Below are 19,761 nucleotides of genomic sequence, written 5' to 3'. Positions count from 1 at the left end.
ACTATTTACATTCGATAATCATGAAAACAAATCTCAGATAACGGTTGACTAGGTAACAATGTGTAATTAGACCAAAGGTTCATTTTGCACCGGAGTTCTCCTTTAAGAGAATAGGGACAACCCTTTTAGACCATGCGCCGGGAGCGCTAACCATTTTTCCCGTCGTTAAACTAGCAAAAGTGGATTCGGACACGACCCTAAGTACACTAGCGCCCTGCGCTTTAGACCATGTGCTTACATGGTAGAAATCGGGCCCTCAGCCTCCGCTGTAGCGGCGCTCGCCGTGGCCGGACACTAGATCATCTGTGATGATGAACGGTCGGGACATAGGAGAGGTGATATACTGAAATGCATTCTGGGACAGGGCCAGGTGTCCTCTGTGTGTTTGTTCACAAAAGCACATTCATATTTGTCATAGAGTACCACAAACACACACACACACACACGGACCACCCAGCACAAGACCCAAAGCGTCCTTCATCATCCCTTCTGTAACCGTTGTTGTCGTCTTCCCATGAGCCTCGGTTCTCCTGACACGCTCTGCTCTCCTACTCATCTGTTTGTGTCTCTCTGTGAGTAATGACAATCTCACGCCAATGAGGCCATTCCAGAATTAAGTCACAATATTGAAAGCGTAACGACTCATATTTATGCGTGATTAATGAACTCGAGGAGGATCTGAGGGCTCGAGAGATGAATGATTTTATATGGACATCACTACATTAAACCGCATCCACATTCTCTCGCATAATCTGCATCTTCACTCACGTGTGGATCTGGAATATGAATGCAGAGATATTGACGTTATAATTGTATTTATTATTATGGCTGATATTTGCTGATAAAAACAGTAATATTGTGAAATATTAGTATTTCAAATAACTGTTTTCTATGTTGAATATATATCAAAATGTTATTTATTCCTGTGATCAAATCTGAATCTTCAGCATCATTACTCCAGTCTTCAGAGTCACATGATCCTTCAGAAATCATTATAATATGATGATTTGCTGATCAAGAAACATTTATGATTATTATCAGTGTTGAAAACAGTTGCTTCGTATTTTTGTAAAAAAAAATTCATTCTTTGATGAATAGAAAGTTTAAAAGAGAAGAATTTATTAAAAAATAAAAATAAGCTCTTAATATTTTTTTAATAAAAATTTACATTTATAAAGTTAGCCGTCTTAACCTTTGTTCATCTGCTCTGACCATTGGAGTTAACCAATGACTGTTGTTGCTTCTGTATGTAAATGAGCTGTGTTGTGATTGGCTAACCTTTTCACTTGTAAAATGAGTGAGTTACTGCCGTAAAAGTAGCCTAATACTGAATTGTATTGTTGATATGTAAATGTGGGCGTTCATACACTCTCAGAAAATAAAGGTACAAAAGCTGTCACTGGGACAGTACCCTTTGAAAGGGTTCCAATATGTACCATTTAGGTACTAATATTGAGGGACTAATATGCACTAAATAGGTACAAAGGTGTACCTTTTGAAAAGGTTTTGTACCTTTTTTTTCTGAGAGTGTATGTATGTTAATGAGCTCACCCTTGTGATGTTCGCAGTAAACTTTTTTAAAATCAGAGTTTTATTGCCAAGTATGTTTGCACACACATGATATAGTGTGTGTATATATATATATACACACACACACACAAACAAACAGTAGTTGCCAAAAGTGATGTTCAGCCTTGGAAAATTCACACCTTCACCCTTTATTAAAATATTAATAAGAAATTGTTAAAGATCTTTTCATCAGTCCTTAGTTGTGATAGCGCAATGAAACGTGCAAATTGTGCAGACATAATTTTTGGACAGGCTGTTATTCAAAGAAATTATGAACACATGCAAAAACAAGAGAGAACCACCAAAATATTAATAACTGATTATGCTGTAGTCAATGTATGCTTTTTCCTGTGAACTTTTTGTTTACTACGTGCAGTAAAACGTCTTTTTTAGTCAAATAAAACCTGTAGCTGTAGTTAGACAAATAATTTTGTCAGATAAATACCATAACCAAGTTTAGTGTTTTGTGCTTCCCTCATATTTAAAATATTCTAACTTGTACGGTCATCCCCTCCGGACATCACTTTTGGTCACTTTTGTGTGTGTGTGTGTGTGTGTGTGTGTGTGTGTGTGTGTGTGTGTGTGTGTGTGTGTGTGTGTGTGTGTGTGAGAGAGAGAGAGTATTTGGATCTTGTTTTCTTTTGTAATGTCTTTCAGATCCAGATACAAGCATTAAAATGTGTGTGTGTGTGTGTGTGTGTCTATATACAGTATATGTAAATGAGCCCCTTAAAGCATAATCGCTATAGTAACCTGCATCTGTCTCCGCCAGGCGTGTAACGAGTTCACGACTCATGTGATGAACCTGCTGAGGGAACAGTCTCGCACGCGGCCCATCTCGCCCAAAGAGATCGAGCGCATGGTGGGCATCATCCACCGCAAGTTCAGCTCCATCCAGATGCAGTTGAAGCAGAGCACCTGTGAGGCCGTGATGATCCTCCGGTCCCGATTCCTCGACGCCAGGTCAGTGTGTGTCGCTTTTCTTCTCATTCTTCTCCACTAAGCCTGTTACTACCACGTCCATGTAAACAAACGCTCCCACGGTTTACACGTGTGTTTTCCCGTTCCCGATCCTTCCCGGGGGAGTCGAGGCCCCACACTCGCATCCAAACCCACACACACACACGCTTTGCCGTGTCGAGTCCATCCCTTTCTCAATGTAATCGCTTGTTCTCTTTGAAACGTGCCTGGGATTTGCATACATTTCTTTGCGGATAAATCGCACTGGAAGCCTGGAGTCGGAGGCATAACATTTAAATGAGCTTCATGTTTCCTTCCAGCACTCCCGAAGCCATTCTCTGTGTCTGTGGAGCATGCTCAGTTCCTCCGATTAATCCTCTCTTCGGCTGAGACCGTGCTGTGCTCATTTGCATTTAGTGAAGAGGGGTTTTGGGGAGGAAATCGGCTCACCCTTCAGTGCTGCATATGTAAAAGCCCCAGAGACGAGCTCCAATCGCACACTCTTAACCCACAGATGAGTGATGCCGAGAGGAGGTTGAATTCATTGGCACCCAAAGCTCAATTTACTGTCGTTTTAAAGCTCTTCACTTTCGAGGATGTGTGCGGTCTGCTTTATTCCTCTTTTCCATCTGCCTGCAGAATTTGTCTTTGCTCGTTTGAATTCGTCTGGCACTTTTTCAGGAATATGCGCCTTATCCTGTGGAAAGAGGAAGGCCGCTTATCTTTCTTATTTTCTTAAGTTGTCAATCTCTGGAGGTCAAACTGAATATTTAATGTCCTGTTTGCATGTACAGTAGGCTAGTTTATGGGATTGCAGTTACCATTTGGGATTGAGATTCATTTGCAGTTTTGTTGTTTTCCACTTAACATCAAAATAAAGTAAAATATATGGGTTACAGGGTTGCATATTCAGTTTGTATCAAGCTATCTGTACAGTAAAGAGCTACAGTAGTTAGTTGGTATGCCGTTATTGATCAACTGTATATTCCCCATAAAGTAAGGGGAAAATTTGTGCTGTCAAATATATATATATATATATATATATATATATATATATATATATATATATATATATATATATATATATAAAAAGTCACAAATGTTCTTTATATTTATTCATTTATAATTTATATATTTATATATACACAAACTGTTAGTCTTTCTTGTTAGATGCGATGTGATTAATCAGGTGGCACTACCATTTATAGTATAATATATAAATATAGTTTGACAGCACAAAAAGGTGTTTGATAATTTCTCCTACAGTAACTTTTTTTTACTATAACAGTAAGTTTTTTAAAGTTACTTTTTATGCTAGGTCGAATTTTTTTTCACATTTTTTTAATTGTACTACTTTATCTAACGTTGAATAATTATCAGGTAGCCTATAAAGTCCAATAAAAAGGAATGATAAAAATATGCATTAAAATTAAATATAATAGAAAACAGTACAGTGATACAAATATAAAAGATACACAGAATAATGTAAATAAATAGACAGAAATTATGTATGTAATTATTAACTATGCACAGATATGCTATTTACAGTAACGTTCAAATGAAAGTGGAATAATGCAACAAAACAAACTCCGTCAAGATGTTCACATCTCTCTCTCTCTCTCTCTCTCTCTCTCTCTCTCTCTCTCTCTCTCTCTCTCTCTCTCTCTCTCTCTCTCTCTCTCTCTCTCTCTCTCACAGGAGGAAAAGACGAAACTTCAACAAACAGGCCACAGAGATCCTGAATGAATATTTCTACTCCCATCTCAGTAACCCGTATCCCAGCGAAGAGGCCAAAGAGGAGCTGGCCAAGAAATGTTCCATCACAGTCTCGCAGGTACCATTCATTCCTCAAATATTACACCCAAAAAACACATCATAGTTCAGTGATAGTGATATCATGGTTCTTTACTATTCAGTGTAGCATTGTTCTGAATGCTCATCATATGCATATACCATGCAATTTAAAAGAATACCTTTCCAGTGTTGTCCAAACATGGCATCTTGAGACACAGCGATGTGTGTTTCCACCTGTTTTGCATGTGAAATATATCAGTAATACTCACGTGAGTTCAACCTCATGCAACTGGAAAACAAAATCATTTGCAGCACGGCACTGCATGCCTCTTAGCATTTTTCATCTGCTGCGCTAAATGCATAATGCATTCTAAACTATTTAATAAATTTAGCTGAAATGATTGTATGATGCATTTAGGCCTGGTTTTCAGTCAGGCTCGCGGGGATGAGTGATGACCGCCGCGCCGTTTGTAATATAGAAACACCTTTAGCCTCTCGCGGGAACGGGAAGCTTAGCCGCAGGATTGATTAGCTTTTCATCGTAATGGTGTTTATCATTAGCACAGAGCCTCATCCGCTGGTGTATTAGCAGTAATGGGCGTTAGTGTGTGTGTGTGTTGAGTGATTGCTGTCAGTGTGTGCTGTGATCATTGCTGCCAGCACACACTGACACTCTGAGATTGGTATAAGTGATCGTTTTAGTGTGTGTGTGTGTGTGTGTATGTGTGTGTGTGTGTGTGTGTTAAACCTCTGTCCTTCACAACCATCACAAGTTCTGTCCATAACATCCATTGTTGTTGTGACATCGACCAGCCACTTATTTTTTAGCAATAGTGTAAACTTTTTTTTTTTTGCAAAGGATGAACATTAAGTGTGTAATTGGTGCTTTTTCTGTGCATTTTATTGCTACATGATGATAATTATGTACTGTAGTTTTGTCTTAAAACTATCACCTTATAAATTGGCTTAATTGAGAAGTTTGATTGTGATGGTAGCCTATAACATGCATATAAACAGTCAAGATGTGCAGTTATCAGAATCTGATTGCTCTCACCATATTGCATCATACACTACCGTTCAAAAGTTTGGGGCCAGTAAGATTATTTTTTAAAAGAAATGAATTAAGGATGCATTAAATTGATCAAAAGTGACAGTAAAACATTGATAATGTTACAAAAGATTTGTAGGTGTCCTTGTTACAGTGTTAGTTACATAAGTACTGAGTAATATTAATTAACTACATGTACTTACTATAGGGTTAGGTTTAGGGTTAGTTGCATGTAATTATGCATAATTGATAGTAATTACTATAAAAATAACTTGTAACAAGCACACTGTAAAATAGTGTTATGGATTTATAATTCATATAAATGCTGTTCTTTTGAACTTTCCATTCATCAAAAATTCCTGAAAATAATGCATCACAGTTTTTGCAAAAATCTGAAGCAGCAAAACTGTTTTCAACAGTAATAATTCAATAATAATAATATTTCTTGAGCATCAAATCATCATATTAGAATGATTTCTGAAGGATCATGTGACACAAAAGATAATGATGACAAAAGAGTAATGATGCTGAAAATTCACAGGAATAAATTACAGTTTAAAACATATTCATGATTGTTATAATATTTCACAATATTTCTGTTTTTACTGTATTAATAAATGCTACCTTGGTGAGCAGAAGAGACTTCTCTCAAAAACATAAATCAAATCTTTCCGACCCCACACTTTTGAACGGTATATAATGTATTTGCGTACTATCTGTAACATTTTTTCCTCGTTGTAAATATGTCTAAACCTGTGTTTATGTTTAATAGTCCATCATGATTTGTATCCATGAGGTTCAAGAGGACACTGTTTAAAGTCTCATGTCTTGATGATGTTTTTGTGGGCAGGTGTCCAACTGGTTCGGAAACAAAAGAATCCGATACAAGAAGAACATCGGAAAGTTCCAGGAAGAAGCCAACATGTACGCCGCCAGAACGGCCGTGAGCGCAGCGAGTGTGTCCACACACGGCAGTCAGGCCAATTCCCCGTCCACCCCAAACTCAGCAGGTGACCCCACAAACCCTTCACTGCGTCCCGTCAAGTCAAGTCACCTTCATTTATACAGCGCTGTTCACAATACAGAGTGTTTCAAAGCAGCTTTACAGAGATAACAGGACAATAATGCAACAAAGTTTGTTTCTAGAAGAAAATAGTGTCACAGTCCAGCTTAAGAAAGTTCAGTGATGGTTAATTTTTGTTGTAAAAAAAGTTATTAATTTAGTTCATTTATATATAGCCGATCTGGAGAAAACCGTGATGTCATTGTCCAGCTCAGTTCAGTTATTAAGTGTAGCGTTTGTTCTGGCGTGTCACGTTAGTCAAGCTCGCATCAGTAGGCGCGTTTCCATTACAGATTTGCGCAAAACTTCTGCGCTTTTTACTAAATATCGATAAAAACTATTGCGAAATGATGGCGTTTCCATTAACCGATGTTATGCGACTAAAACTAAATTATTTCCTCTTGCGATAAGTCATTCCAAAAATCATGGCAACGGACATTGGTAGGTTTATATATCACAGCCACTGCACTAGACATTATTATTATTATTATTAATGGAAAGAGACGTAGGCGTGTTATCCAAGCATTAATGGAAAGGAAAGACCCTTATTCTGTGAGCGGCATGAGGTGTTTTCTCACTCATTTCTGCTCCGAGGTCGTGATTGTGGCGTTTCTTTGAGGTTTAGAATCCAGTATTCCTGTAATTCTTTTGTCTTTTATGAATTTAATAAAGAACTCTGTCTCGTATTCTGTCCAAACACACCGCGTCATCTACGTCAGGTGACTGTAAATGCGCAAAAACTGTTTCCATTGCAGGTTTGTGAAATATTTCTTTTTCGAATTGCCTGAAAAACCACCTCATGCGAGCGTAAAAACATTTTTGCGATAAATGGGAGTTTTTGCGAAATTGACGTGTTTCCATTGAGCGTATTTTTAATAGGCAATTTCAATTTGCGCAATTTGAAGGGTAATGGAAACGCGGCTAGTGACTCTCAGCTGATCCACATCTACCTATAGGAATTTACATTTACATTTATTCATTTAGCTGACGCTTTTATCCAAAGCGACTTACAATTGCTATATATGTCAGAGGTCGCACGCCTCTGGAGCAAGTAGGGGTTAAGTGTCTTGCTCAGGGACACATTGGTGTCTCACACCGGATTCGAACCCGGGTCTCTCACACCAAAGGCATGTGTCTTATCCATTGCGCCACCACCACCCCATGGTGGAATACAACGCCTATCACCGTACACATATATAAGCTCTTCCGTATTATCAGCAGCTATCACATATCTCAGGAGTGCATTACCCTCCTCCCTCCCCAGCTCCTCCTGTCCAGTCAGGATTTGGCGTTCTGATTCCCCTTTGAATCAGAATAAATTCTCAAATGATGTTGTACTTTAAAATCTTGAATTAAATATATTTGCATACATTCATGTTGGTTCTGTTCTGTTTACCCCAAGGGGGGTTATTGCTGCTCTTACCCATGCTAGGCTGCACGGATGCGCAGGGAGTTCTCACCCAGAACGGAACCATACCGCCAATCCAAACTGTATGCTAATTGACCGTTCGCAAAGACCCGCCCCCCTTAGTTACTGTCGCTATGTCCGACAAGCTACACCGCTCTCTCACACACACCATGTTCTCAAGCAGTGAAAAACACATCGTGGAGCAGAGAGGACACTGACAACACACTGACAGACAGTTGATATTAAACAAAGTCTCATCTTTCAAATGTGGTCATTTTTAAAAAGAAATTTAAACAATAAATAGCGTTTTGTGGCTCTTTAATGTGTCTGACAGATCACTGTGTCGCCTCAGTTAAAGCTGCTCGTGAACCGATCATCTCTTCCTTCTAGTTCATTTATAGCATCAAATAAACATGAATGAACATCAGAAGGAATGTTGTTTTAACCGCGGGAAGGCGTCAGTACACTCCGCTTCTCAAGTTCAAATCCTCCCATGTTAATCCACTAACTCTCCTGACTGCTTTGTCGGACAAAATGGCGGATGGCGAAGTATGATTGGTCAGATCACCTGTCAATCAAGCTCCCTGCGAAGGGTCAATTGTCAATCATATTTGACGATAGTGGTCCTGACAGAACTTATATAATGGTGTCAATGCAGGCAGATCAATAATATTGTTGAATATTAAATTAAATGTTCACAACTAAGCAAGCGAAAAGCCAAAGGCAACAAAGGGGAAAAAGGGAGACAGTGGCAATAAACCAAAACTCAGGTGGAAAAAAAGGCAGGAGTTTTTTGAGGACTGGGAAGAGGACTTTTCCTTGTGTAGCGATGCTGCTGTAAAGCTGATCTCCTTCATGTGACTTTACTGCATGTCAAGCTATAGCACATTCAAATATTTGACGTGTTTTCATTGGAACGGGACGAGCGCTGTGCGGATCACAACATGTCCATGTCTCAGTACTTCTCTGTGTAACTCAGAGGACTTGTCTAGTTAACAGACTATCGCTCCGTTAAAGTCAGGAGAACATGTGTCTATAGAGTTAAGTGAGTTAATTCTACACCAAAAAGAGTCTGTGAGGGAGAGACTAGGGCCGTCAATCCTTCAGATTACAAATGAATAAAAGTTCACTACTGTTAAAATGTTTGGGGTCGGTAGGAAATACGTTTTTTGGACGAAGTCTTGTTTGCTCATCGGGGCTGCATTATGTGATTATAAATACAGTTATAAAAGCATAATATAGTGAAATACTATTACAATTTAAAATAACTATTTGCTATGTGAATATTTGTTAAACTGTAATTTATTCCTGTGATCAAAGCTGAATTTCCAGCATCATTACTCCAGTCTTCAGTGTCACATGATCCTTCAGAAATCAGTATAATATGATGATTTGATGATCAAGAAACATTTATGATTATTATCAATGTTGAAAACACAGTTTGTAGACATTTTATTTTTCAGGATTCTTTGATGAATAGAAAGTGTAAAAAGAGCATTCATTTCAAACAGAATTTTTGTGACATTTATTAAGTCTTTATTGTAACTTTTGATAAATGTAATGTGCTGCATTAATGTATTAAAAATCTTACTGACCCTAAACTTTTGAGCGATAGTGTACGTTTAAAAAAATACAGTTAAAAATGTTGTGTAATTTTTTTTCTCAGTGCAAAGAATTGTTTCACACATCTTTATGAGATATCAGATTAGAAATAAAATGAGATGCACATGATGGCTCAGCATATAGATTATAAATTGCATTGCATCTGCTCTCAACTGGTCGATCATTATAGAATTATTAAGAATTCAAAACTCAAACTTGCACAGATCTGAGCTGTTATCTGTGGTGTCAAGCTTTCTCTCGCTGCCAGCTGAATCTCTCCTGCTTTGCAACAGTTCTCTGTCTTCTTTACGGGCTGCTTTATGATCTTAAAGCTCATCTAACTATAACTCAGACTCGTTTTCTCTGGCTTACTCTGTCTCTCTCTGTCATGTTTGTGCACCTCTCAGGTTCTGCTGGCTCTTTTAGCATGTCAAACTCTGGCGATTTGTTTATGAGTGTTCAGTCTCTGAACGGGGACTCGTACCAGGGCTCTCAGGTGGGAGCCAATGTGCAGTCACAGGTACAGTGCCAATAAACCACTACAGAAACCTCCCAGCAGCAACACACACACTGCAGCGCATGTGCTAACTTTCTCTCGTGTGTGTGTGTGTGTGTGTGTGTGTGTGCGTGTGTGTGTTTGAGTTTAAAAAACGGTAACACTTTATTTTGATGGTCCCCTTTAGACATTCTTTGACTATAAGTAACGTTGAACCTACATGTCAACTAACTCTCATTTTAGTTTAATAAGGGGTTTGGGTTAGTAGAATAAGTCGACATGTACTTGCAAAGTTACTTATAGTCAGTAGATTGTGTTTGGAGAGCATCGAAATAAAGTGTTAGCAGATATTAAGCAGACAGTCGACTAATACTCTAATGAGACTCAGTTGACATGTGGGCTAGTTGTAATATTACTTATAGTCAAAAGGGACCATCAAAATAAAGTGTTACCGTTTTTTAATGTAGAAAAAGAAACCTTGTGAACTGCCTCATTTCAAGCTGACTGAATTTGAACCAGATTTGAAACACTTTATACTGACTGTAGACAGCAACTCTGATAATGACTTCTGTTCGACATTAGCGTGTTACTAACGAAACCAATTCAAGCTACACACAAATATTGTGTAAAATAGGAAAGTTTGATCATGAACTTTTCTATACATACTTTTCATGAAATATACACAACTGTTAAAAAAGTTTGGGGTCAGTAAGATTTGACATTTCTTTGGAAAGAAATTCATATTTTTACTCTGCAAGGATGCATTAAATCGATCAAAAGAGACAGTAAAGACTTTTATAATGTTACAAACGATTTCTATTTCAAATAAATGCTGTTCTTTTGAACTTTCTATTCATCAAAGAATCCTGAGAAAAAAAACGTATCACGGTTTTCAACATTGATAATAATCATAATTGTTTCTTCAAATCATCATATTAGAATGATTAGAAGGATCATGTGACACTGAAGACTGAATTAATGATGCTGAAAATTCACAGAAATAATAAATTACATATGGAAAACAGTTATTTTAAATTGTAATAATATTTCACTGTTTTTACTGTATTTTTGATCAAATAAACGCAGCCTCGGTGAGCAGAAGAGTCTTAGCGATCTTAGCAACCCCAAACTTTTGAACCGTAGTGTAAGTATATTTTCAATCAACATTTCTCTATTTTGGTTTGATGCAATGCATTCTGGGGTGTGCGAATGTAGAATTGAGGCGTCTTATTAGGATTAGGCAGCGTATGGAATATACACATCTTAAAAGCTGTCTAGGACTATAGGCAGCTCACTAGGTTTCAGAACAGAGCCGTAGAGACTGGCTTTGTAATGCGTTTTATTGTTTGCATGTCATCTTGTGTTTGTACGTCTGTTTCATCGTGTTTTCTTTGTCTTTTATTGTTGTTTGCTTTCTTTGACCTTGCTTTCTTCTTTGACGTGTCGTCTGACTTTGCTTTGTTTGCGTGCGTCGCTTCACCCGACCTTGCGTTCGCGCTTTTTTCCTGTGCGCTCTGACCTTGCCGTGTTGTTTTTTGTTTCAGGTGGATACCCTTCGCCATGTTATCAGCCAGACAGGAGGATACAGTGACGGCCTCGCAGCAAACCAGATGTACAGTCCGCAGGGCATCAATGTAAGGCGAGAAAAAACACTTCTTTTTTTCCCCCTTCCTCTTGTTTTGCCCTCTACCAATTATTTCAAAGCCATAGGGCTCAGAATGCCACTTAGTGGGACTTGTCTGGGAATCGTGGTCACTTAGTTGATTGCCTGTGTGTCGTGAACGCCACGGGCGGCGCTGCCCAGCGAGACGTGGACACGAGACCGGCCCGGCTCTGTCTGAACCCATCACATCCAATCAGATCGGCCCGGCACCTGCAGCCACACACCCCGCTGACGGGAACGGGGGGGAACAGGTGACACCGGCTGCAAATATATGAGTCCTCGTCGTGCCCCAGAGTCACCTGACCCTGATTATCCCCCAAAGGGCGGCAGAGAAAAACACTCTGCGGACAATCTCGCAGCCGAACGCTAAAAATAAAGCCTCGTAGGAGGACATCCTGAGTGTGTTCGGGAAGCGGGGGAACGGGAGGGGCGCTGCTGGCAACTTGGCGCGACGAGAAAATTCACAGCGACAAGCCGTGTGGTAAAGGGGAAAATCAATACGACAGACACACGGGGAGCGGAGTGTGGACTCGGGACAGCAATCCAAGCACATTGCTCAGATCAGGTTCCTGCCGAGCTAATGGGCTTGACAGCGAGCCGAGTACGAGAGAGGGGGGGGGGGGGGGGGGGGTCAGCGTCTCTGTCCCGCTTACGTTCTGTCGCGCTTCGCTGGCCGTATGTTAATGAGATCATACGCGTTCGGTGGAGGGGGGGGTGTATGCAAATCCTGTGTTTTCCTGGATCCGTGTGGAGATCTGCGGGATCTGAGAATTGTGGGCTTGACTTTGATGTACAGACACTGAGAACAGTGCGAAATTCACATCAAGCTTTTTTAGAAAGCATTGAAACAGATGATTGATGATAAATTCAGATTTAATTAAGCATAAAATTCAGTTTGAAACATTTTTTTTGGGGGGGGGGGGGTTTATTCAGCAAGGATGCATTAAATTGATAAAAAATTCGATTTTATTGTTACAAAACAAATAAATGCTTTTTTAAAAACCTTTCTATTCAAACAAAAACAAAATTAAGCAGCGCAACTGTTTTCAACACTGATAATAATCCTAAATGTTTATTGAGCAGCAAATCATCATATTATACTGATTTCTGAAGGATCATGTGACTCTGAAGACTGAAGTAATGATGCTGAAAATTCATCTTTCACTGTTTTTACTGTAGTTTTAATTATCCAATAAATGCAGCCTTGGTGAGCAGAAGAGACTTCTTTCTAAAACATTAAAAGATCTTACAGACCCCAAACTTTTGAATGGTATTTATAATATTATATAATAGAGAAAAATGCATTAAAATTAATTAAAACTTAAAATTATTCACATTGTTAATTAAAATGTTTATTTTTATGTCCAAATCTAAAATATTCTAACCATTAAATACTTGTGTGAGTGCAGTCTCTATAAAAAAATATTTTATTCCAATTTTTCCACATTAATTCTCATCCATAGAAATTCATTTGTCAGAAGGTGTTTGCAATTAGTTATTATTTTAAAATTGGTAGCAAATGATTGCATCAATATAAAATGAGTGCATATATCAGCTAATTTAAGACTTTGAATGTGGCTCGTTTGACATATCTTGTTGTAAAATGCCCCAAAAATATTAAGTGACATTTATAAATGTCTGAATGTCACTAGATAAGTTCACCACATGAACTATGAACATTTTACACTAGCATTTCACTACCACAAAGAAGTGTGTGTGTGTGTGTGCATGCATGCGCGTGTGTGTCTTTCTTTGCAATTAATGACACTTGCTTTGATATTTAATTTTCTAATGCAATGACACTCTAATGCATTTTTATTGTGAGTTAAGTGTAGATTAAATTAAACCGTACATTAAATTGAGTTTATTTAAATGCATGGCAGAAAGCATTAGTGGCGTTTGATATTGTGCATTGATCTGACTCTTGACATCAACGGCATCATTTGAAGAGTTTGAGGAACAGAGGAGCATTTGCAGGATTTTCTCGAAGCGTCGCTGTCTGTGAGATTAGTGATGGCTTCTGCTAAATGTGTGTGTTTCTTTCTCTCTCTGTCCTTCCTGATTCCTGGTTTATTCTTGATTCTTTTCTCTCGTTGCCTCTCAGTATTCGTGTGTGTGTGTGTGTGTGTGTGTGTGTGTGTGTGTGTGTGAGTGTGTGTGTGTGTGTGTGTGTGTGTGTGTGTGTGTGTGTGTGTGTGTGTGTGTGTGTGTGTGTGAGTTCAAATGACAGCCGTTACACACACTGAGCTCTTACAGGCTGATTCCCGCTTCAGAGCGACAGAAACCTGTGCTGTCAACACAATTACTGATGAAACTGTAGTAGACAGAGGCTTTTCTTAGACTTTAAGTACTAACAAAGAAAAATATTGTTTTATATTTTTAAGAAGAATCTTATACTCACTAAGGCTGCATTTATTTGATCAAAAAAATGTGAAATATTATTACAATTTCAACTGTTTTCTATGTTGAATATTTGTTCAAATGTAATGTATTCCTGTGATCAAAGCTGAATTTTCTTCAGTGTCACATGATCCTTCAGAAATCACTCTCTAATATGATGATTTGATGCTCGAGAAACATTTCTGATTATTATCAATGTTGAAAATAGTCATTTTTGTGTGGAAACCATGATACGTTTTATTTTTCAGGATTCTTTGATGAATAGCATGTTCAGAAGAACAGCATTTGTTTGAAATTGAATCTTTTGTTACGTTATAAATATCTTTACTGTCACTTTAACAAAAAAAAAGCATCCTTGCTGAATAATGAATGTATTTTTAAAAAAGCACAAAAAAACAACTAAATGACCCCAAACGTTTGAACGGTAGTGTGTGAGTGAAAGTGTGTGTTTGCGTACACACACATCCCCAAAATGTTCCAAAAATAGTTTGTTGCTTTTCATTTTTCACACTAAATCGTTGTTACTATCCATTTAAATGATATTCCACAGAGTAAAATGGACTGAAATAATGGATTTGACAACATAATATTGACTGACAAGCCATTTTTTTTCCTTATATTGTGATGTAATCAGTCCCTCATGCTGTGTGTGTGTGTTGTTCTCTCCGTCAGGCGAACGGTGGCTGGCAGGACCCCACCACCCCCTCCTCCGTCACCTCCCCCACAGAAGGACCCGGAAGCGTTCACTCCGACACCTCCAACTGATCCTCCACACACACACACACACACACGGACTCTCTGCATCACGCCACACGCTCTTCCCTCCAGTGTGTAAAGGACTTTTGTGAACACAACATCATCATCCCTCATCTTCATGCTACCTCTCAAAACATCAGTGTCTGCAAACAGATCCAAACCAAGACAATAGACAGATCAACCCGGTCCAGAATCAATGCAATGCCTTCGTCGTCACAACAAACATCACGTTATGTTTGAAACATTTTACCATAGTGCCAAAGTACTTTTATACATCTCTTTAGTAACATTTACACAACAGATTTTACATTATAATAGACGTAGTACGCTTGAAAAGCAGTTGATTGGGTTCACACTGCCTGAAGTCAACTTCACTTCTGTTCGTCTAATAACCTTTAATAATCTCCTGAATATTTAGGGCCAGATTTACTAAACTGGGTGACTTAGCTTGAGAGCACAATCCCATAAAAGCGTAAAGTTCAGTGCGTGAAATGAAAGAACAGATTTGGATATTTCCATAATGACCAACACAATCTACCAAAAGCAGCGCAAATCACCATCTGGGTGAAAACATGCTTTTTTTTGGGGTGGTAAATAAATAATGGTCTAATACCAGTATATTGACAAGCGCAAACCTTAGTAAATCACCTTGCATGATTAATTTAAATACTCTCCTCATAAATTTTGCGTTTGAAAGGGAAACTTCAACAAATGCATATTAAGGGACGCAAAAAATATAATTTTCACTGCGTGTCTTTATTAAATCCTGACAGTGGTTTTCTTAACTCCGAAACAGGGTTTGCACTGGAGCGAGCTGTTAGTGAATCTGGCCCTTGGTCATTTAGATTATGTTTATGTACATAAGGGAAAATTATAATTTCCCTGCTTTAATGAGAAATAAAGGCAATGCAGTTATCAAGTCTAGTTTTAAATTTTTTTTTTTCATCTTAAATAAGATTCACATGCCTGATATTCATTTACAGACACACGAATCCCTTTATATATCATGATCATCATCATAATCACTGAAGGATTTTCATCAGCGCACATGAGAATGCAATAAACGGAAATCAGAAGAAGTGAACAAATCCCAAATGTGAAATGGCTTTCTTTTCCAGTCTCGTCCCACTCCAGCCTTCTCTCCGGGCGACTAGATACCAAAAACCCCCGACCGACGTGTCCGTTCTTTACGTTGACATCACTCAACACACTGTTCATGTTGTAAATTGTGTAATATCTCGCGCGCCGGGATGCGTTTCTCACGAATGTCCTCGAAACCAAAAAATCCAGCTGGAATTCCGTCGCGTTTCTCGAGAAGAAAAGGAAAAGCTGATGATGGCACACAAATGCAGAAATGGTTTGGATATATATTTTTGATGCCCTCCCGTTGTGAATAGCCGATTCTCGTTTCTTACTTCATACCGGGCTTGTTTACAGGGCGGCCATATTTGATTTTCTCGCAAGCATTTATGTGAATGCGCGCTAGCTTCTATATGTAGATGTGCACCTTTGCTCTTGTTTTGCTCTTTTTCTAACGATCACATCCACGTGTAAAGTGACACGGTCTACACGCGCGTGTGGAGGGTTGAGGAGATCAGGGCTACAGTCACTGCGAGGAAGTGAACGAGGTTTTGGACAGTCCTGGTCCTGCATCTGTCTTGGGTTTGCAGTCTCATCCTCACTTTTCCCTTCGCTCACGACGTTTGTATCACTGCCTGCCCAGCAGCACCATACTCAGAAAAGCCTCATATAATGATGCTTTTAGTTTTTGCATATACAGCGGTTTGTAAAACATCAAATGTTTACTTTGTTGCATGTCTTTTGTTCTTTAAACTCCTGCAGTGTTTTTGAATGTTTCTTCTTTTTTATATCAAGCGCAGAGACATTCTCTTGTCAAGTTTTAACTTTTAAGATCTCTGCATATGTATAAAAGGAATAAAATGGAACAGCAAACTATTGTCTTTTTGATTCCAACTCGTTTTTGTGAAGAAAAACTAACAAGGTGTAGGTTTTTTGGTCTCTTCATTTGTACTGGTAATGCATATTCAGAATAAATAGATTCTTTTGTTGCCATATGTTTCTCTCTGGTGTCTGATTTCAAGTTAAATTATTACAGTGCTTTACTTTAACATATCATTAATATGTCTGATCATTGGGTGACTTTGACCTAAGAGAATTTCTCTATTGATTGAATTGGAAATAACATGAAATATTTACATTAATATTGACCATCTGTATCCCTATTATTTTATCCGTAACACTTTACAGCGAGCTCCCATTAGTTAACGCATTAATGAGCAATTCATTTGTTACAGTATTTATTCAATAAAAAACAACTCTTCATTGTTAGCTGATGTTAGCTCAGGTCCATTAATTATATTAACAGATACAACTTTTGATTTCAATAATGGGTTTGTAAGATTAATGATGTGCTTTAGAAGTATTTTTCATTATTAGTTCATGTTAATGAATGTAACTAATGTTAACAAATGAACCTTATTGTAAAGTGTGAAAGTGTTATTTTCAGTTAAATTAAAAGAGAAATGGCATTTATCTCCTTCTCCCAGATGAAACTGAGAATATGGATGATTTTGTGTGAGTTTTATCTTTCTCAGGGGATGCAAATGATCAGTTTAAGCAGAGGATGACGACTGACGACTTATTAAGACATATTGTACATTTTGATCTGGTTTCTGTATTTTTTAAGGGAACACACTGAAGATGTTTAAACACATTCAGAAAAATGTGAAACGCTTATATTTATGGTTCATTCTCAGGAAAAGCTGCCCTTTATGAGCAAACAGAAATGAATATGAATAATCTTAACTCTCATTAGTGTAATTTTTAAATACTATGTTTTTCATTAAAATATCAGCCAATTTGCACACCCAATTCATTACCATTGCACTTAAATGGATTGCATGTGTTAAAAAACCTACTTTGGCTTATATTTTGCTCTTATTAAAGTGAAAAGAAATCATGCTTTTTCAATATGTTGTGTGTCTTTAAATGATTTATGCTTTTTCTGTGAAAGTGCAGAATTCGTTCATGCACATTCTGCTCAAAAGGGTTCTATATTAAACCTTAATGGGGTTATATCTAATTATTATGTATTAATCACTTTTTATTGCTAATGACCTTCCCTGACTTCTGTCTATGAAAGCATATATAGACTGATTTTAACATAGGCTACAGGCTACTTTATCACACAAAAAATTATAGAACGCCTTATAGAACCATGAAGGGTTCTTTAAAAATGAGTCATGAACCCTGTAGAGTTCTATATAGAACCCCATTGAACCTTTATTTCTAAGAGTGAGGCTGTAAACACATATATATATATACTGACCATCATCATCTGAATACTGGAGGTCTGTGTGCTTCCTACTGTAGTTACAGTCTGGTACTAATAATAATAATAATTCATTACATTTATATAGCGCCTTTCTGGACACTCAAAGCGCTTTACATAAAAGGGGGGAATCTCCTCAACCACCACCAATGTGCGGCATCCACCTGGATGATGCGACGGCAGCCATATTGCGCCAGAACGCCCACCACACACCAGCTTACTGGTGGAGAGGAGACAGTGATGAAGCCAATTAGTATATATAGGAGGATGATTAGGAGGCCATGATGGACAGAGGCCAAGGGGCAAATTTGGCCAGGATGCCGGGGTTACACCCCTACTCTTTCGAAAGACATCCTGGGATTTTTTGTGACCACAGAGAGTCAGGACCTCGGTTTAACGTCTCATCCGAAGGACGGCGCTCTTTGTCAGTATAGTGTCCCCGTCACTACACTGGGGCGTTAGGACCCACACAGACCACAGGATGAGCGCCCCCTGCTGGCCTCACTAACACCTCTTCCAGCAGCAACCTGGTTTTCCCAGGAGTCTCCCATCCAAGTACTAACCAGGCTCAGCCCCGCTTAGCTTCAGTGGGAAACCAGTCTTGGGTTACAGGGTGATATGGCTGCTGTAAAAAAAAGAAGACAAATTGAGAGTTCAGCAATAGCCTTTTAAAATGAAATTTTATAAAAAAATAAAAAATAAGATTATAATCCTGAATCATTTCCAGGCACAAATGGCAGCGTCTCCTGAGAATGCCCCTATAGCGGATGCTGTTTTACCGTGGTAACATCACTCCAGACTCTCTCTCTCATGTTAAATGTGCTCGTTCAGTCTATTGTTCCCGAGCTGCACTTCATAAACACACGAGTCCTCGCTGGAGAGCGTCTCTCTCTCTCTATCTGCTGTTTCAGGAGCGTCTCTCTGAAAGGTCAGCAGCCGAGGGACTGAGGTCTGGAAAACAAATTAAGGGAGGAAGATGAATGCAAAGCAAAGCACTGTGCTTTTATTGATGGCCACCATTTAGAGGATCTCTGTAGTCCATTTTTCACTCGCCACGAGCGGGACCTTGTTCTCAAATTGAATTCAGAGCCTAAATCTTTGAGTGAAGCCAAAATGCTGGATTGAGCTTCACAAACACCAGCGTAAAGAGAACATCACAAATCACAGAAGAAAACACTGAAGATAAAATGGGAGGAAAAAATTAAAAAATAAACCTTATAATCAGTTCATATATATATATATATATATATATATATATATATATAATTAATAATAACATCATAATTCAATTACAATACATTATATATTGGTTAAAATATGGTTATATATATATATATATACACACACACATACATACATATATATATATATATATATATATATATATATATATATATATAGGCTATATACTGTACACATACATTTTGTGTAGCCTATGCATATATTATTAATAATAACATAATTAAATGATAATAAATTACATATTGGTTATAATAAATTATAGGTTAATACGTCATGTATATACATAGATAATATATACAAATATATTATGTATTACATTACATATATATATTATTAATAATATCATCATAAAACATATTAGAATAAATTATACTTACTAGGTCTTAATCATGATGCATTATAAAGAGA

General features: G+C 38.0%; 1 protein-coding gene across 6 annotated transcripts in view; it reads left to right on the top strand.

The window, feature by feature from the left end:
- The window catches only part of pbx1b (pre-B-cell leukemia homeobox 1b), an 81,607-nt gene extending 64,773 nt beyond the window's left edge, over nucleotides 1-16,834 (top strand). For 3 of the 6 annotated variants that reach the window (XM_079627425.1, XM_079627424.1, XM_079627427.1), the window contains 6 exons: nucleotides 2,342-2,532; nucleotides 4,228-4,363; nucleotides 6,222-6,381; nucleotides 9,852-9,964; nucleotides 11,485-11,574; nucleotides 14,676-16,834. In XM_079627425.1, coding sequence (XP_079483551.1) covers nucleotides 2,342-2,532; nucleotides 4,228-4,363; nucleotides 6,222-6,381; nucleotides 9,852-9,964; nucleotides 11,485-11,574; nucleotides 14,676-14,768 — 783 coding nt within the window. In that variant the 3' untranslated portion in view covers nucleotides 14,769-16,834. Of the gene's footprint in view, nucleotides 1-2,341; nucleotides 2,533-4,227; nucleotides 4,364-6,221; nucleotides 6,382-9,851; nucleotides 9,965-11,026; nucleotides 11,085-11,484; nucleotides 11,575-14,675 lie in introns of those variants that run through there. The other 3 variants (XM_079627429.1, XM_079627428.1, XM_079627426.1) reach the window with 2 other exon arrangements.
- Nucleotides 16,835-19,761: the final 2,927 nt, after the last annotated feature.

The sequence above is a fragment of the Phoxinus phoxinus genome (genome assembly GCF_949152265.1).
Source record: "Phoxinus phoxinus genome assembly, chromosome: 11".
Lineage (NCBI taxonomy): Eukaryota > Metazoa > Chordata > Actinopteri > Cypriniformes > Leuciscidae > Phoxinus > Phoxinus phoxinus.
This window is presented reverse-complemented; position numbering and strand designations above follow the sequence as displayed.